We start from the raw sequence: 25,348 nt of genomic DNA on the forward strand, positions 1-25,348 counted from the left end.
AGTAGGCGGGGTACACCCTGGACTGGTAGCCAGCCAAACACGGGGCACACAGAGACGAATAACCACCCACACTCACAAGCACACCTCGGGACAATTCGGAGCGCCCAATTAAACTGCCATGCATGTCTTTGGAATGTGGGAGGAGACCGGAGTGCCCGGAGAAGACCCACGTGGGCACAGGGAGAACATGCAAACTCCACCCAGGAAGGCCGGAGTCTGGACTCCAAGGAATTGTCTCCTTTTTTTTTTTTTTTTTTTTTTTGACACTTTTGTATAGATAAAATAGTGCTGAATATATTAATTAATTAATTAATTACCTTTTTGTTTTGTTTTTTTGCTTTGTTTTAATTAGAATTGGAGAATTCCCCCTTTAATTATTTTTTGAGGAGTTGTGACCAGAGCTCTGGTTGTGACCATCTCCAGGTATAGCCGTATGTCTGTATTATACTTCCCCCTGGTGGTTAAGGTGCGTACACTAGAAGTGTCCATAGAACTGAAGGATTAATTGTGAATTGTAGGCTTGTTTTTTGTTGTTGTAATTGTAGGTTTTTTTTAATTGAAGATAATATTAGAAAATGTGTCTTTTTTTTTATTTTTATTTTATTTTATTTTATTTTTTATTTTTTTAATTAGGAACATATTACAACATTTGTTGTTGGTGTTTATGGGGGCAGGATTGGCCTCAAAGATCTCATTTTGGCCTCAAATTAGCATTTTGTACGCATGTCATCCATATTGTGGTCAGCAGTTGTTTATTTTTTTCCTGTGTCCACAATGGAAACTGATATTCATACATGTCTCTGATTGTGCAATGCAAACGACTCTTGTCTTCCTGTTTGAGCAATGAGAAACGTCAGAAGCCTGAAGGTGCCTGTCACAGACCGGGAGTGTTACTGGCCACCGCGTTTACAGTTCTACAGCTAACGTGGACCTTTTAAAACCATAATCTCTGTGTTGATAAGGAATTGATGACATGTTAGGAATCCTTCCTGGAGCTTATCTCCATAAATGTCATCATTGTCATGTTTCGGTTTTAGTTTTGGTTTAGTTTTGGGTGTTTATGTTGTCTTTTGTCCGGTTTTGTCTCCCCTAGACTCGTAACAGTTAACCTCCTCTACCTGTGTGTGTCGCCCCTCCCCGTTTGTGTGACCTAATTAGTGCCCTCTGCCTGCTGTGTTTCCCAGGTGTGTCTGGTTAGTGTCTCGTTAGTGTTGTATTAGGGAGTGGTGTTTGTTCACGTGTTGTGGGAGCATTGTCCTGTAGTCTATGTCAGGGGCCTATGCTGAAGTTGTGTTTAAGAGTCTGGCAGTTGGGTTTGTCTATGTCAAGTTGTGTATTAAGTTGTCCCTCAGCTCAGGCTAGTGATGGCAAAATGAAGCCCCGTAAAGCAGGGAAGCCCTGCAGTGAAATGCTTCACACACACGTAGGGGCTTCAAGATGATTCATTTCCTCGACTACGCCATCATGTGGACAGAAAAATGTATAACATGCTTGGTGCATGCAATAAAATGGTGGGGTGTAAATCATGCTCTAAATACAAAAGAATATATATATGAAGAGTGTTTTAACATGAATTGTTCTGTGTTACTTTGTCTATGTTTGTGCTTATGCAACAAGTGAAAATGTGAAATAAGGAGGTAAAATAAAGTGCTTATTCATTTTTATTTAAAAACTATTTTTTCCGAAGTTTTTGGACTCAGGCGGTTTCTTTTTTTTTGCAGAGAATTTCACCTGCTTTGGAAAAAAACTCTTTCACATGGTACTGATGAAGCAGGGGTGCATCGATATGAGATAGCAAGTTTGTATAGAATTGGACGCGTATATTTCTGTGATTCCCAGTACTGAAGGGGACTTTCAACTGTGAACAGAAAAATGTGAATTTTATGTGTTGTCACATTTTATTTTATTTTATTATTGGAATCTGTTAAAATAGTACCGTAATTGCAGTGCATTACCTTCTGAGGTGAGATCTGCTCAAAGTGCTACAGTCCCAAACATGGGAAAATCTCTTTCTTGCTGGTTCCATCGCAAAAATAAGCTCGTCAAATTGAATGCCAAAAGCAAAAAAAGTAGCGCAATAAGGGACCGGAAAACAGAAAAAGTGAAGGGGAATCCATAGCGTTTCTTTGCCGCTTTTATTTCGAACTACACTCAAACCTAGCGAATCATTTCCTGAATCAGTCACGTGGTACACCTGCTTCGTGGGGCTTCAAACGTCACCACGTACGTCATCAACACACGCATTGACACGGCGTTCATGAACCACTCATCTGCATTACTCGGCACACGCTTCAGGGATTCGACCCGAGAAGCACATCACTAGTGTTAAGTTGTCCCTCAGCTCAGGCTAGTTACCCCAGTGTTTATTTGCTTCAGTTCCTGTCAAGTCTCCCTAGTCACCTTCAAGTTTCTCTCGTCTTAGTCTTCCCCACGTTGTCCAGCTGTCTCCTCCACATTTTCAAGCCAAGTGTCTCCCCTCCAACTCCAAGCCAAGTGTGTCGCTCTCGTCCTGCCAAGTCTGTCCACGTCCTACCAAGTCTGTTCTGTCAAGTCTATCAACGTTCTGCCAAGTCCGTTCACGTCTGTCCAAGTCGGTCCAGCTCAGTCTGTCCACGTCGCGCCAAGTCCGTCCACGTCAAGCCAAGTGTGTCCTGTCTTCGTCCTCTCGCCTAGTCCAGTCAGGCCATATCCTGTCTTCGTCCTCTCACCCAGTCCAGTCACGCCATGTCCTGTCTACGTCCTCTCGCCCAGTCCAGTCAGGCCATATCCTGTCTTCGTCCTCTCACCCAGTCCAGTCCTGCCAGGTCATATCCTCGTCCCTTCACCTATCATAACTCGTTTCAATAAACTTTCCCCTTTGGTTCTTAAATCCTGTTTCCCGTCTGTGTCCACTTGCCCTTGAGTCCACCCTCGTTCACATCCTGACAATCACACTCCTCTATGCCCATGCAGACTTGATCATAATTATGATAATCATCTATACATGATGTAAAGATGGTGCACTTAAACCGAGCTTCCACATCTTCATGTGCAGGGAATGTGGAGCACTATGAGTTAATTGTTGGGTATTTTTTTGAATATTTATAAATAATAGGTGCTAGGGGTACTACAAAAGGGATTGATGACTGATTTGATCTGAATGTCATGATAAAAATTAGTTTTTTTTTTGAATGTGCTCCAGGAAGACTGGGGCTAGTTGGATCACTTTTTATACTTTTATATATTTCTTGGAATCAATACATCATATATAAACAAAACATATACCAGAGGAAAGACCAAAGTCTTGGGTGTATTTTTTGTATTCAAGCCATTTTAATACTTTGTGCCAGCACAGAGTTATAAGCCATCAAATAGAGGCCGTGAACATGTGACATGTTGCCTCACCAATGGATAAGTTGTCACACTATATGGGGCAAGATGTCACATTGGATTTTGCAACTAAAAGAAATCAAGGACAAATTATTACTGTTTTCCTGTTTTTTTTTTGTTTTTTTTTGTTTTGTTGTTTACAGACAGAGAAATTGTTTATCATTGATCTTGAACATTTACCATAGTCATTGAGCAAACTTTAACATAAATAAAATATTATGAAATAGATTAAAGTCCTTAAGAACTGCCTGCATATAAGTTATAGCTCTCAGCCTGAAATGTCAGTTTTGCTTCCCTTAAAATGGAAATTTGAGATTAAATTGAATTTAAAATAAATAAATAAAGCATTTTGTTTAATGGATGGATGGTTCATCATGAAATTTAAACCAGTCCTGATGTGGTCATACTTTAGTTCGAACAACTGGAAAATCTATTTTTAAACTATGACACAAAAGCCGGCCAACTAATTTCTATTTGATAATTTTCTAATCACACTCTTCGCTCATTATCGGAAGAACAATTCTGGCATACATAAACAGAACAGAGTTGACATCTGTCTTGTTTTTATCAGTTTTTATCTAATTTTTGTGCAATTTCCCTCACACGTCTTCTTTCTTTTAAATACTCCCTCAAGCTACTTGACCTGTTTTGTTAATCGCTCTGACGTGGGCTTTGCTGACTAGTGTAATTTTGCCAACCGGAAGTAGTGGACGTCATGCTGAAACGGCCCACACTAGCGTAGTAGTATGCAGTAGTAGTGTGCACTGTGCAGCGCCGTTGTTCCTGTTACAAAGGCGGGTCTTGCGTGCGCGTGTCTGTGTGTGCACGCGCGCTTATATTGGCGAGTGTGGCAGCACGCGGTGTCCGTCCGCTCCACAAGCAGCCCCGCGTCACACTCCACCAGCATGTCTGAACCCCGCAGCCGGCAGGATGTCTTCGCCAAGCCCAAGGTACGTACGTCCGGCAGTCGCGCTTCGCTGACGTCCGAACGCGGAAGGCGACGTGATTTAGTCGCACTTTTCTTACGCACGACGAGAAGATAGTCCGGAGAAGCGAAATGTTCGCTGCTCTGTAAATAGTCAAGACAAGTCATCTTTATTTATAAGTGAGACTCCTAGTGGATCAAAAAAATAATAATGCACGACCGACGTACGGGTTACTTTTTTTTTTGTCTTTCTCTCTATTGGATTCTTTTATATTTCTGGTTAACAGGCTTAGTTTTATGATCCCAATACTAACAAATATTTTGGACGAGTCGACTTGCATACAAATTATGGATGACCCCCCCCCCCCCCCCACACACACACACAAAATGAAATATTTAACGTTCGTAACGCTCCGAATAAGATTACTTTGACAGGAATGCGTCACTAATTCGTTGGGCTAAAAATAAGGGCTCAGTGCTAATTGAGGGAAATTTTGTGGACATATTTCGTGCAATTGTGGTGACAAGTGTTCACGTTCATAGTTCTCAATGGTCCCATAAACATGTAAGGATGCAGAGTTTAGAATTGATTCATAGATAACTAATCAACAAGTTTGATAATTGATCACTCATTTCAAGACTTTCATTGAAAATCTCCAAATCCTCTTATTTTAACCTCAACAGGAAATATTCTCCAGTTTATGTTCTCAGCCATGAAAGCAGACAATTATTTTGTGTGCGTGTTTTAGAGGTTTGCAAACATTATCTTTTATTTTGAAAAACAGTGGTCAATGTTTTTGCTGATTTTCTGACAGATGTGCAGACCAAACCATGATCAATTCACGTTTTTTTTGTTTGGGGCACTGTCAACCCCATCTGATTCAATGATTAATTGGCAAAAAAAAAAAAATCAACAAATGATTTGATTCGATTGAACTGTTTATTCCCGTGTTTACATATTTAACGTTTTGCTAAGCTACATTTGAATACTACATTTTCATTATTTATCTTCTCTAAGTGGGTTTGTAACTTGACAACAATAAGAAAAAGTCCTATAGTGACAACTGTTGACAACTACTGTGATAAACAAAGGTCAAATAGCAGAAAATGTGTACATTTGTGTAATATATTCCATTCATGTTGTGTAATTTGTAAAAGTGACATCAGATATGACGGGCAAAAAGTCCAATTGTAACGTTCATGGTCACCGAGGCTATAAATCGTCCACTCCACATAACCTTTGAGGTGTGTGTGTGTGTGTGCATGCTCAGTGGTTTGTTGTAGATACGGTGACAGGAAATGAAAGCGACAGCAAGCGAGCGAGCCTGTCTAATTGTAAAATGACAAGGCAGCACGGCTGGCAGGTTTAAACTCATTAAATGTGAATTAGCCGTTGGGTCAGCATGCATCCTTCATGCTGTCATCCGATTACTGGATGGGCTCATGGCTGCTGTCAAGACTGCGCTGCACGTGGGACAAAATATGAGGAACAGGCCTACACTGCATGTGGGACCCTCATGAGGATAAGTGCCGGATGGGAGGGCTTGATATCCTTTTTTTTATGGGAAAGTTATTTATGGGAATAATATTACACATGCACATTAGGATTTTCCATGTACATTATTATAATTTTTATTATTATTATTATTTTTGCTCCAAATTAGTATTTAATGAGCACATGTTAGTACTTTCATGTACACGGTAAAACTATTCCGCCGTCACGAATGAATATTTCATGCACATGTTATACATATTTTGTTGCCACCAATTAATATTTTGTGCAGTATGGGTCCGATTTCATGGGTAATGACTATTTCATGCATGTTATATAATTTCCATGGCCACAAATTAGTAACATATTGTGGCCACAGGAAAAAAAAAAAACAAAAAACTTGATGTTATGTATATTTGAGTGTGAACTTTGACCCCTCCTTCAGGCTGCTGAAGAGTCTTTGGATAAACGACAACTCAGATGCTGCACTCATCTTTTTTTTCACCCAATTGTCTGACGGAATATTTGTTATTAATAAAGTGTCCGCTTTACCCACAGGTGGAGCTGCACGTGCACCTCGATGGAGCCATCCGAGTGCAAACAATTCTTGATGTCGCTCGGTCAGTAATTTAAAACCCTAAATGTCATTGTTAACGAAGGAAGCCTTGCATGTTAGGTCGTGTAACTTGTATATGGTAACATCATCGCTCTATCATATCCTCAAACTTTTTACCCTAAGTACCACCCCACCCCCAAAAATCTGTCTCTCCAAGGACCACTAGAAAAAGAAATATTGAGATACACTAATGTAAAAGGCCTAAATATTACCAAAAACAATGTCAATTTGTAATATTACAAGAAAAAAAGTCACCCAAGATTTTTTTGTGGTTAAAAATCTAACTTTAAAAACTATTTTTAAAACTATTACATACTTTTATTGGGGGGTATACCAAATCATGTTTTTTGTGGAAAATGGAATACTTATTGGTGGCATATTCTAACCTGGCAATAGCCAGATTGATATTGCGCTTCACTCAAGGGAGTTCGCCGCAATATCCATCTGGTACCTCTCCACGGTCATTTGCTCGGGAAAGGCGGGACATTCTGTACAATAATTCGAGCTGATTGGACGTTGCATCATTCTACACGTCTGTTTTAACCAATCACAGCCGTGGGTGAAAATTTCGTCTTCGTTCTTACCGAGGGGGGGGGCACGAACATCTTACCAGCTAGAAATGCACGAAGCGCCTCTCGCTGTTCAACATTCAACAAGAAATTCCGCAAGAACAAAATTAATTGTAGCGTCCGAGTCGTCCATGTTAGGTTTGTTTGTTAGCCCCTGCGTCGGCGATGGCTTCCTGGTTTCGTCACAGTTGCATGTCCCGCCCCCAAACACAATGTCGCTCTGTGATTGGTCTGAATCACCAGTGGTTCGGAAATAATCCGCCATCAGGAAAATCCATGACATGCTCACGCAATCAGATTTTTCCTGTCGCTAATTTTTCAAGAATTTTTAATGCCACGATACTACGATACGCATTATCATAACAAATAGTATGGAAGAAATAACCCACAAAGTCTGTAAAGTTCCATTTGAGGGAACTTTCTTAAGTGTTTATTTTTGTTTGCGGTGGCAGGAGACGCGGCATCCGTCTGCCGGCCGACACGGCGGAGGAGCTGAGGCGCCTCATCGTTCTCCGCAAGCCGGCCACGCTCACCGAGTTCCTGGGCAAGTTTGCCGAGTACATGCACGTTATCGCGTGAGTGCTTGCGTTCCTCACACCACTCACAATGCAAATAAATGACTTGACAAAACTCAACATCGGGAACTTGAATATACATCGTCGGGGGCATGGGGCGGAGCTACGAGGCAGCCGGAGTTGGCCACCACCACATCTAGGGGGGAAATTTTGAGAAAGGTGATTCTATAGTGCGGATAATTAGTTCAACCTTATTGCTGTTTCCACATTTGCACACATTGCACAACCTTGCCCAGCACATTCATAAGCAGGAAAGTCAACTCGAATTGAAAAGATTGTTGTGTTGTCCTTTTAAGATCAAATTTGAATGGACGAGCTGTCAAACGGCAAGAATATTAACTTAATAAATAGTTTGGATAAATAGTTTGAATACATAAAATAGGAAGAGAAAAATACTGGGTATATTCTACTATTGTGGAAAGGTGAATTGTGTACTGTATAGGTACAGCGTTTATTATTTATAATGAATACATTAACCTTTTCTTATGATTCATCATTCATTCATTCCCTTGGAAAGTTTCTTCATGCTTAATGACGGTGATTTGTCACTGTTGAAGAGTTCACAGCTTCAAGGAGGGTGAAAGTTCACTCACGCAGGCTTGGTTATCGCACACGTGTCGTGGAGGGGAAAGCGTGCGCTTCCTATCAAATGATATGCAGCTCGTGCGTAATTCCGTCACCATGGCAACCAAAGCCCATCTCTATAGGATGGGTGTGGAAGCTGCGACAATGGCGAGACGCTCCCTCGAATGGGACTTTGCGCGTTTGTGACAATGTATGGAACACAACAGCCGCGTGGAGCGCATACAACGTGCAAGCGTCGTTTGGACAACAGTCGGCTTTCAACGCAAATGCTGGAAGCTGCGTCGCACGGACTCGGTCATGTGACACCGCCGCAGACCAAAGAGAGAGAGAGTCGAGCACGCGTGAGCTGCAGTTCTCCTCAGAAATAAACGAGACGAATGCCGAATATTTCACATGACAACAATCTCTCTAACAATATAAACTAGACTAAGTGCAATTTTTGGAGAAATTGCGTGGGAATGCTGAAAGCTAAATGCTAATAGCTGAAGGTTAAGATTTGAATGCATGTGGCATGCTTATAAAGTAAATTGAGAGACATATGAAATCTGCGACCCTTGTGAGGAGTAAGCGGTTAAGAAAACGGATGGATGGATATTATGAAATGATGACCTCCTGGTTACTGGACATTGCACTTTACCAACTGTGCCACCGAGCAGTATCAGATGATGTTATATGTATGGAAGTGGGCATGGAAAGTGATACTTAGAAAAGTTCGTCTGTCCTATTGAAAATGAATGGGGACAAGTTTATTATTAAACGTTACATTGTGCAAATACTGTAAGTAATGTGGTATCAGACGATATATACCCCGGGAGGCATCAATTTTTGAAGCTATTTGAAAAGTGTAAATTGGAAGTATCATGCGAGATTTGTTGTCAAAAAAGTGTGGAGAATAAAATCACAATAACATATGTGGGAATGCTTCGGCATTCTGCCATCCTAAATGGCCGATACAGTACTTAATGCAAAAATATTCATAAAAAGTGGGATAAAATCATAATCGGTCAACATCAATTGCCAATTTTTTTCAGGGACGAGTTGAAATTAACCACTTTACAGAATGGCTGGTGAGTTTTTCACAGGTCTTGTGTTCCCTTAACTTGAATTCGTTTTTGTAGCGACAAAATATTCAGAAGTATTCTTGAGCTTACCTGGCGACGTCGTTTACTCGAAGATGTTGGTTTTCATTGCAGTCCCTGAGTGATTGACGGTCACGGGCATTCCGCGTTTGTTTTCGGCCCCGGCTTTTTATGTCCAAGGTTTCCCCGGATCTTCAGAATCTTTTGATGATATGTAAATGATGAAATTGTTACGTAATTGTATGTAAATTTACATCCTTTGGAGATGCTCCTTTTTATCGCCAATCATGACATCACCTCTTTCCAATGAGGCTGTTCACTTGTTTTTTTCAGCACTTGTTTTTTTTCCGCCACTTTCTTAACCTCTGTCCCAACTTTTTTTGGAACATGTTGCAGCCATTCCATTCAAAATGAGTGAATATTTGACGAATGATTGCTGATCGGTAGTTCACATGAGGCATCAGCAGAAGCGCACGCTTTGGCTTGAGTCACGGCGATAACGATTATCAGCGGCACCCAAGGCCAAAGTCGTTAAGCGTGTTTTTCTTTCTTTTTTTTATTTCATCCCAGTGGCGACCGAGATGCCATAAAGAGGATCGCCTACGAGTTTGTGGAGGACAAAGCGAAGGAAGGCGTGATTTACGCGGAGGTCCGATACAGTCCGCACCTTCTGGCCAACTGTGACGTGGATCCCATCCCGTGGCACCAGACAGAGTACGTTACGGCCTTACTTCCGTCAACAACGCGCACGTGCTCGCCTTGATCTCACAGATGTTTACTTGTCGCATCCAGGGGTAACCTGAGTCCGGACGAGGTGGTCCGACTGGTCAACGAGGGCCTCAGAGAGGGGGAGAGGGCCTTCCGTATCAAAGTCAGGTCCATTCTCTGCTGCATGCGCCACATGCCAAGTAATCAACTGCTCACGCTCCAAACTGCCTTGTGAGATAAGCTTCTCCAAAGACCGTCAGATAACAAGCAGGAGAACATTTCAAAAACACTCACACTCTGTACTTAAGTGCAAGTAAAGATACTTAAGAGTATAAAAAAAGTATCATCTGGTAAGGTAAAAGTACTGATTCAACTCAAGTTTTTAAAGTGGAACAAAATGTTCGTAATTTCTCACGTATAATGTGCATTATATCAAAAAAATTAAATAAAATTTAAAAAAATCACTCAGGCAATGACCAATCACGGCTCAGCTTTTTCGGAGTTTGGTCACGTGATGTTCACAAACTGAGCCCGCCCACTGATGTGATGTCATTTTCAGTCGACAGCAAGTGTCAAAATGGCCGCCCCTGAGATGGACAAAAACGACAGCTCGATTCATATTCCCCAAATGCAATCAATATTCGTTAGAATACCGTGTTTAGACTAGTGGGGGCGCATAGAACATATTCTTGTCAAGAAAGTTTTTGACTTGAATTCCTCTAAGTCAGGGATGTCCAAACTTTTTCCTCTGAGGGCCACATCCAGAAAAATCGAAGGATGCGAAGGCCGCTTTAAAAATTTTCAACTTTAGTTCATTAAATTGTGCCATAATCTGTCAAGTAATTGTCTATTGTTTATATATTACAGTTAGTTTGAAAACATATATTGTAAAATGAGATCAGATAAATATTTGAAACAACATTTTTAAAGCAGTTAGTTAATTAATCTAATAGGTTCACAATTCGGAGAAACATTTTTTGCATCTAAAAATGAATTTACCAACTATTCACCTCAGTGTTACGAAGATAAATGTTCCATTTTTTCTTGTAAATAGTTCAATTGTATCTTTTCATAGAAAATCTAAAATGAATTAAATATTAGTAGTGGTAGTCTCCACCAGCTGTACAAATAGTTTTTTATCATATGCCGCGGGCCGCTAAAAAATGGTTGGCAGGCCAGTAATGGACCCCGGGCCATAGTTTGGATACCACTATTCTAAGTAAACAGCAGATGCTAGAGAAGGTATGCACATTTAAAATATGACAAAGTTTTGACATTTTCCCCTATAGTAGTACAAAAATAAAACTATATTCATGTGTACTATTCTATTGCATGTGTTTACAAATTTAGGAGTAAAAACTACTCATGTTTAATGAGTAAATGTAAAAAGTAATCGCTCCAGTTCCTTGAGGAGGCTAAAGACGACTCGAAGGCGTGGTGACAAAACTGAAATGTCAGGGCTTTTCATTGGGGACACTCTGATCTGTTATTTTAGAGAAATGTGAGCACCAGTTCACGTGGTTGCAAAGTCAATGTGTACTTTTTTTTGTTTTTAATTCCTGCAGCTGCAGCTTCCTGTCTGTCCAGTTCTTTTTATTTCACACTCACAGGCAGGATATCTTGTTTTGTCATTAGAAAGCGTCCCTGTGGCTTTGCGCAGCATACTGGTCGGGTCATTCGTCCCCGCATGAAATGTCAAGTCATCCAGGCACAAATCACAAACATACAAAATGGAGCAGTAAATGTGATTTGTGAAGGTTTAAAATGCCACATTTGGCTTTACCAGGCACATCTAGCCGTCTAGAGGAAGAGAAAGTGAACTACATGACTTAGCAAAAATGAGAGACAAGTCTTTTTTTTTTTTTCAGTTTTCAGCTTGCAAATCATTGAAACCCTGGCTGTTGCGCATATTATCAGAATATCACATGCTGTAGCTAAAGTTGTTATTGTCCAGTTAGCATAGCAGCTAACACAGCTAGCATGTACTCGACAGAAAAAACTCTCACAATGTTTTTTGTTTAGGTTTTTGTTTTTACTGCCCAGTTACTGTAATTAGAATTAACATTTGAATCCAATTTAATTGTGAAGGATTTATTCAGCAATATTTTTTTTAAATACAGTGTAGCGGGCATAGGAACCGGACCGACCCATGAATTACGAAAAACCACATATAACTGACATCTAGTTGAAAATTGGAGACGGCAAAAGAAACAAAACTTAAATTTAAAAAAATATATATTTGAAAAATGTGAGAAACAATTAAAAATCTATGTTGCCAACTGTGCCCCCCTCAAAAAAAAAAAAAAAATATATATATATATATATATATATATATTTTTAAAAGTAAGTAAATATTCAAACATATTTGGCAAAAATCCAAGAATAGTTGAATCACTGAGTCCTGAAAACTGCGAATATGCGTTATACCACTGTTTGGTATATGAATAATGAATATTAGTGATGCGCCAAACACAAAAAAATCCACAAAAAGTGTATTGTTGATGGTGGGGCTGGACAAATAAAATTAGATGATGGTTTATAAATAACAAAAAAATACAAATACATGTTTCATTCTTCAAAAATGTTGAAAATTATGCTCCAATTCTGGAATGTCCATAATGCATCATATGCATAATGCAACATGTTTGTATACAAAGGATGGGATTGTACTCATACTGTCATGATGTGGAATTCAATTTCTTTGCTGTCAACAAAGAGCTAAAACATTTGTTTGTGTTTATAATACAATGGCAGTTCTTCTGTTTGGAAGGCAACGTGCGTCCATTTTGAATTGTGCAGGCTGGTCGGCAGAAGTGGTGGAGCTGTGTAAGAAATATCGCCACGAGGGAGTGGTGGCCATCGACCTGGCGGGCGACGAAGCGCTCAACTGCGAGGCCTACCCGGGACACCTGAGAGCCTACCAGGTTAGACGGACACTCTCGCAAACAGGACGTCATTCCGATTGCTACTTGAATTCCGTTTAGTTTTGGGATGAGCTCACTTAACTTAACTAACTTAGCACATTTTGGTTAAGTTTAAATGCAGTATAGTTGAATGGATGTTGATAATTGAACAGGTGAGTGTTTTTTGCTGACGCGTTGGATTCCCTTGGCAGGAAGCAGTGCGCTGCGAGATCCACCGGACAGTTCACGCGGGCGAGGTGGGCGCGGCCTGTGTGGTGAGGGAGGTACGCCATTGGACGGTCACCACAGTGACACATTCCTGACAGAGGTGGAAGAATGTTTCACACTTTCAGCTGAACACTCCACATATTTTTACATGATAAAAATATCACAAATACTGCCAAGGTATTTTTGTTTTATAGCATTTACGGGGCTTATTTTTAAGGGCCTTAAACACACTTTTAAAAGCATATAAACACATTTAAACACCTAATCAATTCAAAGAAAGCATGAGCAACGGACAACAAAAATGTTGAAGAAAAAACAAAACTTACTGTCTGACAACATGCATAATTTAGCCAAAGACGTATTTTATAAATTTAACTTAGAGGTGTTGCTTTCTGTTGGCATAAAAAGCAGGATTGAAGAGGATTTAATAATGAATCTTCAGCAAAAACTTGGCCGAGCTTACAATACTTCCTGTTTTCACGCTTCTTTTTCTTTCATATGCACAAAGTGGCAAACAGAATAATGCGCCGCCATGTAGTGGCTGACAGTGGAATTACACCAAAAATGAACAGGAGACCAAAGAGACTCGTTACATAAACTGTACAAAAACATTCCACAGTATCGCAGCGAACCCGCGACAGGGGGGAGTTTACCATTTACTAAAATGATGAGGCGCTCGTCACAATTTACTCCCAGCTTGACTTAATATTAAATGTGAGTCTGATTAATTGAACACAGAGCTGTTCCGCTGTTGTATGAGATACTGCACTGCCTTGAAGTTGAGATACAAGTTTAATTTGTTCCGTGACAACGCACACATAAATCAAAATACTCATATGTCAAATCGTCTTTATCCAGTGAAATGAATTCAAGGGCCATTAATCAATTCTGGCCTCCCTGAAAAAACAAAAAAAAAACATTTCTTCATAAGAGCAAAGACTTAATGAAACGGAACATGAATAATTGATCAGTTTGTGTATCATATGTGCTGTTGCTCATTTTGGTGTACCCAACAGGGGGACAGTATAATACAGTTATAGTCACAACAAGAATCAGTAGCTTTTTTTTTTTGGGGGGGGGGGTGTTAAAGAATATATGCCTGGCTTGAGTATTGTTACCATTAGCCTGTATAAGGCATTTCCCATTATGTGCTAGCATGAAGCTAGCATGGGCAAAACTTGAAGAAAAGCATGAATCCACATATTCTTCATCTTCCTCCCTCAAATAAAGACTCAAAAGACTTTGCGATTGGTCTCGTCTGACCTTTCAGGCCGTGGAGGTGCTGAAGGCGGAACGCGTGGGTCACGGGTACAGGACCCTGGAGGACCGAGGGCTTTACGCGCAACTCCTGGCTCAAAACATGCACTTTGAGGTGAGCGCAGCTCCAAAATGAACAGGATTAACTGCATTTGTCATGCTTTTGTTGTTGAAGTCCCAATTTTTAGTTTGTTTGTATTGGCACAACTCCACAATAATCACACAGAGCCCCATAGATGATGTGAGAAATTGTGGCCCCAATATGAATATTACATAAGCGCATGACATCCTCTTCTACCTTCCGGTTTGCAGAAAAGTGTCACTGAATATGCTCTTCCAGAACTCGCCTTACTTTTCATTTGTATTTTGTGCCCACGTCATGGAATGTCGAGCACACATTAATTACCATATATCAACAGGTTAGATGGAGAATAAGTAGGCATTAAAATTGGTGATAAATGACTAATGTATTGAAACTCATTTCATTACATGTGAAACTAGAAATGAAGATAAGATAAAGGAGATCAGCAAAAGAAAATAAGCTGCTATCCCAGTGGTAAATAAGAATTGAGATAAGAAGTAATCTTTATTAGTATTTCCTGTTTAAAAAAATACTTTCGTAATGACTTCAGTGATATTAAAATATTTGTAAGCAATTTAATGATACGCCATTTGAAACATCAACTTTGAGAAGTCCTCGTAATTTTCAGCCCGTACGAGCTGATTGTTGCGATATTTTAAACGGGAAACCTTGTCAGCCAATCAGAGAAGAGTTTCCATGAGTAGGAGACCAATCACGTTAAGTCTGTTTTTGTTTGTTTGTTTGTTTTAAACATTTTCTAGTGGCGATATCACACAAAAACACTCCCTGAAAAGATCCCACACAAAGAACGTAATTTTTCCAGAACCCATCATCCGATTTTCAAAATCCTTGCCATGTCATTCTTTGGTTGAAGCAGCCATTCCAACCAGACTCACTATTTTCACAGAAAGTCATTTGTATAAAATATAAGTCTAATGTATGATGATATCACTAGTCTATGAGTGAAACATGTAGCAGGGCCTCAAGGTTAATTGTGTCCTGAATGGCTGCCCTCCAGGTGTGTCCGATCTCCAGCAAGCTGACGGGCGCCTGCGACGCCGACTTCAGCAAACACCCCGTCGTCACGTGAGCTCGCCTCTCATTCGCCGACACGGCTGACAAGCGCTGGTGTGTGCGCGTTAACGCGTGTTTACGTTTGTGTGTGCAGGTTCAGGAAGGACAAAGCCAACTACTCGCTGAATACGGACGACCCACTGATCTTCGATTCCAGCCTGCAGCTGGACTACTCGGTGGCGTACGAGCACATGGGCTTCACCCAGGAGGAATTCATGAGGCTGGTGAGGCTGTTTGAATTCCAATTCCAATCTCACCAAAAAGTGGGACTTTTTTGGCAATTTGAAAATCGAATGAGCTGAATGATTGAAATGTCAAATAACGAGAACGATGCAAGCCGAGAAGGCGTGAATTTACAGAATAGATGTAAGTTGGAATGGTCAAAAAATGTGGAAGGATTTATCCGATGCTAAATGGTTAGCAATCACGATTAGCATTAGCACAGTAGCGATTATCATTTAACGTAAACAAACACTAACCACCATTTATTTCACACATACATCATATCTGCATTACATATGTAATAGTGTCTTTAAAAGTCACTCGCTTCAACAATGAGTAAACAAATGAAGCTGCCTCACTGATCTGAATATATGACAGGATAGCCAATAGGCCAAGACTTTTGAAGCGGCGAGGCCGCTATATCGCTCCTCCCAAGAAACGTTTCTCAGCATTCTATATATTAATAGTATCGAAATTTGAGAATATTTGAGACAGTACTTAGTAGAAACAGAATGATTTATGTTTTAAATTTGTTATACATAAACAAAGAGGACTTCAGATGTTTTACAACTTGCCTTAAATACATGTATAAATCATATGCTTAATAATGTTTACAGGTGGAAACTTGTATATATACTGTAATCCAACAAAAGATGCCTCCGCCAAATCTAATATTGGGGTCGAAGGAAATGAGCGATAAAAGAAAAAGGAGGTCTTCGAAGAAGCACATACCGTCCACCTGTTAATTTTTTTAACTTGTTAAAAAATAGTAACCACCCCTCCACAAACTCCCAGCCCTACCGACCCCCCTTCTAGTGTGATGTCACGTTTAAGTGCGCCCCTTGCGGTGGAGTGCAGGGCGCCAATACAAGTGAAGTAGAAAACAATCAGTGTGAGCTAGAAAACAGATCAAACAGTTGATAAATCAGCGACCAATGCTATGGTGAACTTGTGCGCGGCCGACGGATGCTGAAATGGCTCAAAGAGAGATGAGGTCATTCTTTCGGCTGCCGGCAGAGATTCTAAACCAGACGGAAGACAGTGAGGAGTGAAAGACAAGCACGGTGGTTAGCGTGAAACTCCGACGCAACTGCTTTGCACCCAAAAAAAAAGTATGAGGATATGCTCAGTATTTGATATCAGGTATTTTTTTCTCTTTTTCATATACAGCTGGTCATAACATTAACCTCTGATTGTAAATTCGAGGCAGACGTGATGAATGTGCCATATTATCTTTAGTGAAACAATCATTCATACTGTTTTTGCATAAGTATTCAAGTAATTATGAACACAAAGTTAACGATTTAACACGATTATCACAATTAACACTAACTCGGGCTTGATTTCTGCTGAGGAATGTGTAGTAAATGTGGGTTGTTAGCAGCTAGCAAGCTAAGATAGCTCAAAGACTTCGATATACAGCAAGACGAGTATATCCGGACACAAACGATTTAACCACCATGAAAGTAGTGATTGATGTACTGTTTCAACCAATAACAACATACCTTAAGCTTCCACTTCCACTTCACCCTCCAACAAACTCGATTTTTTGTAGCTAGTGGCTCCAAACGACTGGTTTCAGTGAATCATGGTCATGTAGTAGCTATCCTACTCACGACGTTTTTTGTGATGACATATTTCCCACTTTTTAACAAAAACGCTCGCCGAAAATCAAGCTCTCTACATTCATTTGTTATGGGAGTCTTGCCCTCCGGGAGGCGCAGTGGAAGCTAAGCAGTGACGTCAGCTGGAAGGGTACTAACTGCCAACGAGTTGTATAAATCTAATCTGTAGTATACCATATACCGGTAGTTTACACAGTAGTCTGCTCGTGAGATGTGAGGAGCAAGATGGCTGCCCTGTCGCTTCAACGGCTTGCACGGGACTGTATGGGGCTATCGGCTATCCAGTCATACATACAGATCAGTTAGCTGTAACAGGCTCAATAACTTCCTGTCCACTGTGTGCGTGTACAAAAACATCCATGTAGAAACATGGACGGCAGCGCAAAAATGCTTCCCGCGGAGCTTCAAGGCAGACATTTACAGTCGACCTATTTTGAAAGTCGATTGATCTGACTAACCTTTTTGTAGAAGGTGTAGAATAAGAAAAAAAAAATGTTTCCTTACACACATTTCAGTTTGGTCTGCTTTTTGCTGAAGTGAGGACAGTTTGTATTGTGAAAGTGCACACGGTAAAGTAAGTATGTGTTGTGTGGTTTTGTAGAACATCTGTTCGGCGGAGTCTTGCTTCTTACCTGAGGTGGAGAAGAGCCAACTATTGGGTATACTGTACAAAGCTTATGGAATGATCCAGAGCACGGCCTTCTGAATCTGCCAGCTGCCATAGAACCTTGACCTCTACAGCCGACACACGAGAATGTCTTAATCTTCTTCACATCACCGCAACCACCTCAAGTGTGTACGATGTTCTTACCTCACTTTACAGACGTGATGCAGGTTATGCTGCTGCTGAAAAAAGGTGCAGATTTTATTTTATTATTTTTTTTTAATACACCAGTGTTGTTGTGCAGTATTTGCAAACTATGCACGCACGCGTTTACATGACGTGACACGATTACTCAGCTCTGGATGTTGTACAGAAACAATGGGCCGTTCCAAATGTATTCACCACGTTGCTATGACGACTGCAACGTGGGAAGCGGTGCAGTGTGGGAGACACCATTCACTGTGAAAGGGGAGTTGAAGGGATCCGAACCAAATAGCTTCAACTCAACAGGATTTTATTTCTTTTTTTAATCAGGTAGAGAAAGTACAAAATGAAAAGTCTTACTGTTGAACACTAGGTGGCGAACTATTGTCATCCACGTTTCACAATTAAAGCGCAACATCTTGTGTGGTATATATTTATTTATAAACATATATTCCGCTAATGGAAAGCATTTTCATTTCTGACTGCCACGTTGAATATGCAACAGAAGCCACCTTTGAGCACAATAAAGCTGTTATGTGCGCAGCCTACTTTGTGTTATGCTGTCTTCATTCACGGTAAGGGGCAAAAAAAAAAAAAAAAAACAACAACCCGCACACACACACACAAAGACAAAAGCTACCACAGCTTTACAGATTGCTGTGTCATCTTCACCATTAATTTATTTATGACCACATTTCACTTGTCTTACCACTTAACTGATTGTGGTGTACATATTTAATGGTTAGGGTCATTTTCACATAACGGTGATGGCAATTGTAAAGCTTTTTCTTTCTTTCTTTTTTTTTTTTTTTAATGCCGCTTTGGCTTTATGTATAAATGTCTCAACAACATGCTATCCCTATTTTATTTATTTATTTATTGTGATTTACATTACAACACATGCATAGTTCCGACATTCCACAAATTCATATCGCTCGGAAACAGCTATTTTGCGGTCTGCTTTATTGTATGAAGGTAAACTGGCTGCCTGCGATTGGCTGGCAATCAGTCCAGGGTGTCCCCCGCCTACTGCCCAGAGCCAGCTGAGATAGGCGCCAGCACCCCCCGCGACCCTTGTGAGGATTAAGAAGTCAAGAAAATGGATGGATGGATAAACTGTCTGCCACATTCTGGCACTTTTAGTCGACAGATCCCTCTGCTGTGCATTGCAACAACAATTAGGCGCCCCCCAGTGGCATTAATGGTTAAGACGGCTTGATCAGTCAGAAAGATGGACCAATTTTAAAAGAATTAAAAAGAAAGGAACTCTGAAAACACTAAACGATGCATTCACGTTTGGTTTCATGTAAAAGGCATATTACAAAATAGGAGGGGGGAATATTCCTATCCAAAACAAATAAACTATATTATAAAGTATGAATTTTTTTACTTTAGATCTTTTTTTTATTTTTATTTTTATTTTTAACAATGACCTTTTAAATGATAACTGCCAAGGATTTAAATACTTGTACTGTATAAGTAAAATAGATTTTCGGGGTTGGTACTGTATGTGTTCACCATCATGGATGAAATTGTATGCAAATGACCCATAAAGTATTTGATAATAGTACTTTAATTTATGACTGCCACATTGAAGACAAACCTGCTTGTTGCGTGTGAAGCCTACTGCATGTTATTTGTCTTCATTCGCAAGCAAAACAGTTTTGCTAGAGGAAATGAACTTGTCATTTGATTATATTATATTGGACTCCCATTAAAGCAAAAACTGCAACAGAAATCCGACTTCGTAAGTTTTTTTTTTTTTTTATTACACAAAGAAAATCGCTATCACAAAGTTATCACTGAACAATTAGCAATAAATACAGAGTCCATACATGACAGTTGAATGGAGATTAAGTTGGATATTGGGAAGAGTGCAACACTTGATAAGGAAACAAGTCAAGAGGGTTACAAACACACACGCACACATACAGAAAGAAAATGACACACGGTTATGAGTTCCCCCTCCATCACTGGGTTGGAAATTGTTTGGACCGTTCAAACGTTTTCACATAAATCCAACGTCTCTCTGTCTCCACGTCCCATAGGGAATATGACGGGACTAAACAGAGTCTGGTTGCAGAAGAGAAGCGTCTCAAACGGCAGTCGGACTTCCCGGCGGTTGCCGTCTTAACGTCATCTCATCCAACTGGTGCCGACCAAGCTCCAAACGAGCCGTCAGCAAGTGACGGCGTCTGCATCTCCGTCTCCGTCCACTCTGTCCCGCCACCTGCTGCTTAGGACGGGCCTCCACCTCCTTGGGCGTCTTGACTGGTGGAGCCCTCGGCCTCGGGGGGCGGAGATGCCACGGGCTCGCCTGATGGAAGGAAATGGGACAGAACTCAGTTTGTGTTGTTGCTCGTACGGCCTGACCAAATAACATTCACTCATTTGCTGCCAAAAACGTATAAAAACGTTCTATTTTAAATATTGCCATGGTCCCAAAAACGTATTTATAAGTTTTATGCTTTTTTTTATGTTAACGCATACAGAAAGAAGGCTTTGATGCAGCCGCTGACTTGAAGAGGTGACTTAAAGCAATGGTAGTTCTTATTAATTTAAAAAAACAAAAAACAAAAAACAAAAAAACAGCCAGCAGGTAGCAGCAGAGTATAAGAGATCAACTATGGCCATGTTGCAACAAGCTCTTTTCCACAGTGTTTTGCACAGATTTGTGAATAATGATGAAACTTAGCTATATTCTAATGCTAATTGCTGCAAAACGGAAACAGATACAAATATAATTTTTTGTTTTGGCCAGGAGGTGAATTGATTCAGAGGATTTGATGAATCAATGTTGAAGAAATGGGGTGCAAAGTATTGTGATTTTATTGCTGATGTATTTGTTTAATGTTATTACATAGGTTATAATTTGCACCAACAAACAAACAAACACACAAACAAACAAACAAATTGGTTTTGAATTTCATTCCCAATGTGACTGTGAACTCAAAATCAAGGCACATACCAAATAGGGATTTTTTTCCCTTCCATTGTGCCAATAGCGATTGCGCATTTGTACTTTCACTGTCATCAATGAGCACCTGAGGGAAACCATAAATACAATGCGGGCCATGATGAAAACTATTTTGTCACCCCTGCCCATGTGGAGTTTGGCGTTCAATGCTGCAGGAAGGAGAAAAAAAAAAAAAAAGACTTGCTCTGCGGGTTTACGAGAAAACAATAATGAGAAGCTGCACAAGGAAATACAACTTCCTCTGGTGACAAGATGACATTTGGAAATCCAAATGGGAGACTTCCTGCCACACAACCTGAGGGGAGGAAAGATTTATGGCAGACACGTTTTCACACAGCCTTGGCAGCTTTGTGTCTACAGATATTTAGGATACCTTCACACTACTGAGTGTGACAGCTAATTCAGACTTTTAAGGAAATATGATGTTTTTAAACGGCTTGCCTTCAAAGCTAACAAGTCTTACGAAGTTGAATTATTTTGTGGCAAACACCGGTGGCATTTGACGAGGCAATTAATCAACAGTGTTTGTCGACGAGCACTCGGCCACCAATTACGCAGCTGCATTGAGTTGACATTCATCTAAATACTGTTGTAAATATATTGTTTAGAGTTGCAAGTAACAATTTTCTAAATCAATTAATCTATCGATTAGATTAAAAGGACATTTTGATTAAAAAAAAAAAAAACAGCACATAATTTTCAATTAACTGTGCAGAAAATGCACAAACTGACTATGATTCAATTCCTGGTTTGGGCCATAACATAAGTCAGAAAAAAAGGCCAATATTTTGATGATTGTTTTCCAAAGTAAAAGCAAATGTCTTCTGTCAAATGTCCAAGAACATTGGAAAAGATTGAAAACGATATTTGAATAGTTTCTAGGTAATTTTGGATTGCTGAATTTGAAAATATCATTTGTTCTTTTGAGTTTGCTCTAGTTATTCTAGATAGATATTTTTGTCAATTTATTGATGGATAATTAATTTGCTTTGACAGTTTACAAAATTTACTTTTATCATTACTAAAATGTGTCCTTTGATGTCATCTGTTTCTGCATTTTGTTTACTGCTAATGTCTAATTTTCTGAGTTCTTTCACATAAAACATTTTTATCATATGAAAATATTGCTTGGGCATGCTTGAAAAAACAGAAAGAGAAAAAATTACCAATGTCAGAACTTGCATATTCAATCTCTCAGTACTTACGCAAAAAATAAATAAATAAATAAATAAATAATATCCAACAAATAGAGCCAAAATAAAAAGCGGGAAAAGCAATGTCATTTTTTGGATTCAGTGACATCAAAATATCTGAAAATCTTTGAAAATCTCTCGACACCAAAATGACTGTTGGCCAGTTGCACCGCTCCACAAAAGCAGACTGATTATAAAATGCCAAATCAGAGGATTTGGATCATTTTAAGACAAGCAAGGTCTCACAATAATTCATCGATTATGGCTATAGTTGTGAAATGATCATCGATTAGTTGTCCAATGAAGGAGTAATTGTTGCGCCAGTAGAAAACTGTGCGATGTAGCCGAATTGCGCAGTTGAACTGGGTGGCGTCGCCTGTCAGCTCATCAATCGGGTTGCGATGCGGCACCACTGACCTGCATCCTTTAACTCCATCTCGGCCAAGTCTTTGGCGACGTCACTAGCGCTGGCCTCCGCTTTGCCCTCGCCCGCGATGTCGGGCACCGCGTTCCTGCGGCCGGTACGATCACAGTTGATGAAGTCCGAGTACGACGTCTCCACGTCCATCATCTGTCCATGACCAGCGCTCGCATTACACCTGTCAGGCACAAACGTAATGGGGGAATAATCAATAAGATAATCAATTGCAAAAAGATTTGTTTGTGACAGGCCTACATTTGTGTCATGTTGTTGTCTGAATTTCCAATATGTCTATTTTGGAATCAGCTTTCCTGTTGCAACATCAACTTCTTAAGAGACACCCGTCTATCCATTGTCTGAAGTGAAAGAGTTTGAAACCGGGACCAAGCGGGCCCACAAGCGCCTCCCTCTTAGCAATTCGAAATATTAGGTCATGCTGCTCTCCAAGCACCAGCCCCTCCCAACCTGAGAAAACGACTGGGTGCTCACTTTATGATGTCATAAGGTGCTGACACACCCCTGCACCCCTCGCAGGCTAAAGGCACGCCCACTTCCTCTGAGACTTCCATGGGGTAGTGACAAAAGTAGCCTTTATCAGTAAACATTTTGTGCCAAGTGCAATGACAATGGGCTGCCTTAAAAATCCCACAAAGGTTCCAGCTGACACTTGTGTAAACTACAAGTAAAACTTTTGCACTATTGAACCTAACTGAACAAATAGTCTAGTGGTTAGTGTGCTTGCTCTGTAACGCCCAATTCACACTGTCTGCGGAACGGACGCGGTGCGTTTTCCGTACGGCATCCACACGGACTACAATCAACACCGCGTGCGTTGCGTGAGCTGTCCGTGTCCGGAAATCGGCGCCCGGCAGACCACAAGTGGGTTCACACTGGAGAGTTGAGTTCACACAATAACAACAGTGTATATAGAGTCCTATTTGTGGGACTTGGTTCTTCTACCATGGGTAAGTAGGTTTTATGTTTAAATAGTGTTATTTTGTCGGGTTTAATTTATTCTGAGCTTGTTTTTTGTCTTGTAAATGTCTGACTCATCATGCTATGTTTGCTAGCCCCTCCCAAAAAAACAAGTTCACAAACAGTTTTATTTTTGAAATATACCGAATTTACCTTGACGCCTACGCCCGACTTCCTGTCCGGCTTGTGTAATGGGCTCTTTGCACAAATCCACTACTTCCTGAACTCAACACCAGTCCTTCATTTACTGTCTTTCCTGAGTGGACAAGCTGATTAATCCAGGTGTGACTGATCTCAGTAACTACAACAACATTGACCAGACACACCTGGATTAATCAGTTTGTCCACTCATGAAAGACAGGAAACAAAAACGTGGTATTCAGTTCAGGAAGTAGCCGAGCTGTGCAAAGAGCCCATTACTTCAGCTTCATGACAATCCGCATGCGGAATCCGGAAAAAAATAGAACGCTTGCGGAAACCTTCCACATCGCTGCATCCACACCGCACTGCAGCTGGTGTGAATTGACACGGAGACTTGAATGGGTTCTATTCTTGCGGCGTCTGTACAGCCGCTGTACGGACAACGCACCACGTGCGTTCCGCAGTCAGTGTGAATTGGGCGTAAGCAGCAAGTCCACGGTTCGAGACCAGCTCAGGTTCCCCCCCCCCCCCCCCCCCTCCTTCCTCCCCTCTCCCTTCTTCCCTTTCCTCTTCCACAATTTCTCACGGCAAGGAGACATTTTGTTTTAAATGTTTATTGAAGAATTGATGGCTTGCATCCAGAGGAGTGCTCAAACGCAGACCTCCAACAGCAGACTTCAGTGGGCTCGCCGGGGGCGCGTCAATCACACGGGGAGAGGTGGGGTTTTACTGAACCGGGAACTTCACTTCCACATTAGAAAACTAACCAGCAAAACACCTAATATTTCAGAAAAAAAGGCAAGATTTAATTATTACATGCCTATAGTTAACTGTTGAAAGTGCTTAAAATACGAGGTGCAATCCCTTTAAAGCAGGTCTCGATCCTGTCAAGCACTACCATACGACAGACATGAGAACAAACCAGAAAAGAAAGATGAGAGTTAACCTCTGCCATAAAGCTTCTTTCTGTCGGTCACATTTGGAGATGTGAGGGAGGCAGCTGCGAGAGCACCTGCCCCTTAGATACGCGTCGACGCGGCTCAAAGATGTCCTCGTGCAGCCAAAGGGAGGCGTGACCCCAGACCGCTTCACAGCTGGTCACTGCAATAAAACGAGCAACAAGCCGTGACTCGGCAGCCGAGCGGCGATGAACGGGCAACGCCCATTAACGGAGGAATGAAAAATGAGGCGGTTACGACACACTGACCCGGGGTCAGTCCGTTCCCAGACGCCTTTGCTCACATTCCCTTTGTAACATGAAACCATCCATGCAGTTAGTTGTTTTCTTTCTCTGCTGCACTGTGCCAAAAAGGAAGCTGCCAGGGTCGAGCACTGTAGATGCACTGTCATGTGACACGCTACAATTTTGATAAGCATTCGCACAACCATCACTAGTGGCAAATGAATGAGCTCTTTTAGAGTAGATGCACCCGTGGCAAACTTTTTTTTTTTTTTACTTCCTGCACCTGGATTCGACACCTCTGCTAAAATGTCATTAGCTATCTGACTAAAACAACACGAGAA

General features: G+C 40.8%; 3 protein-coding genes across 4 annotated transcripts in view; 1 reads left to right on the forward strand and 2 right to left on the reverse strand.

Annotated features, from left to right (window-relative positions):
* Positions 1-4,063: 4,063 nt before the first annotated feature.
* ada (adenosine deaminase) lies at positions 4,064-18,665 on the forward strand. The gene is made up of 11 exons (XM_077513266.1): positions 4,064-4,319; positions 6,345-6,406; positions 7,424-7,546; positions 9,781-9,924; positions 10,003-10,118; positions 12,718-12,842; positions 13,034-13,105; positions 14,320-14,421; positions 15,407-15,474; positions 15,557-15,686; positions 17,911-18,665. Exons 1-11 carry the CDS (start codon positions 4,275-4,277, stop codon positions 18,013-18,015), a joined length of 1,092 nt encoding a protein of 363 aa, XP_077369392.1. The 5' UTR covers positions 4,064-4,274; the 3' UTR covers positions 18,016-18,665.
* Positions 18,666-19,855: 1,190 nt separating this feature from the next.
* pkig (protein kinase (cAMP-dependent, catalytic) inhibitor gamma) lies at positions 19,856-22,858 on the reverse strand. Its single transcript, XM_077513277.1, has 2 exons — positions 22,705-22,858; positions 19,856-20,434 (listed from the first exon to the last, which is right to left on the reverse strand). The coding sequence occupies exons 1-2, from the start codon at positions 22,856-22,858 to the stop codon at positions 20,355-20,357; spliced, it is 234 nt and encodes a 77-aa protein (XP_077369403.1). The 3' UTR covers positions 19,856-20,354.
* Positions 22,742-25,348, reverse strand: part of ttpal (tocopherol (alpha) transfer protein-like) — a 28,920-nt gene continuing 26,313 nt past the window's right edge. For both annotated transcript variants that reach the window (XM_077513271.1, XM_077513270.1), the window contains one exon: positions 22,742-22,886. The gene's annotated coding sequence lies outside the window, so the exon portion shown is untranslated. The remainder of the gene's footprint in view (positions 22,887-25,348) is intronic.

Source organism: Festucalex cinctus, chromosome 2 (assembly GCF_051991245.1).
Source record: "Festucalex cinctus isolate MCC-2025b chromosome 2, RoL_Fcin_1.0, whole genome shotgun sequence".
Classification (NCBI taxonomy): domain Eukaryota; kingdom Metazoa; phylum Chordata; class Actinopteri; order Syngnathiformes; family Syngnathidae; genus Festucalex; species Festucalex cinctus.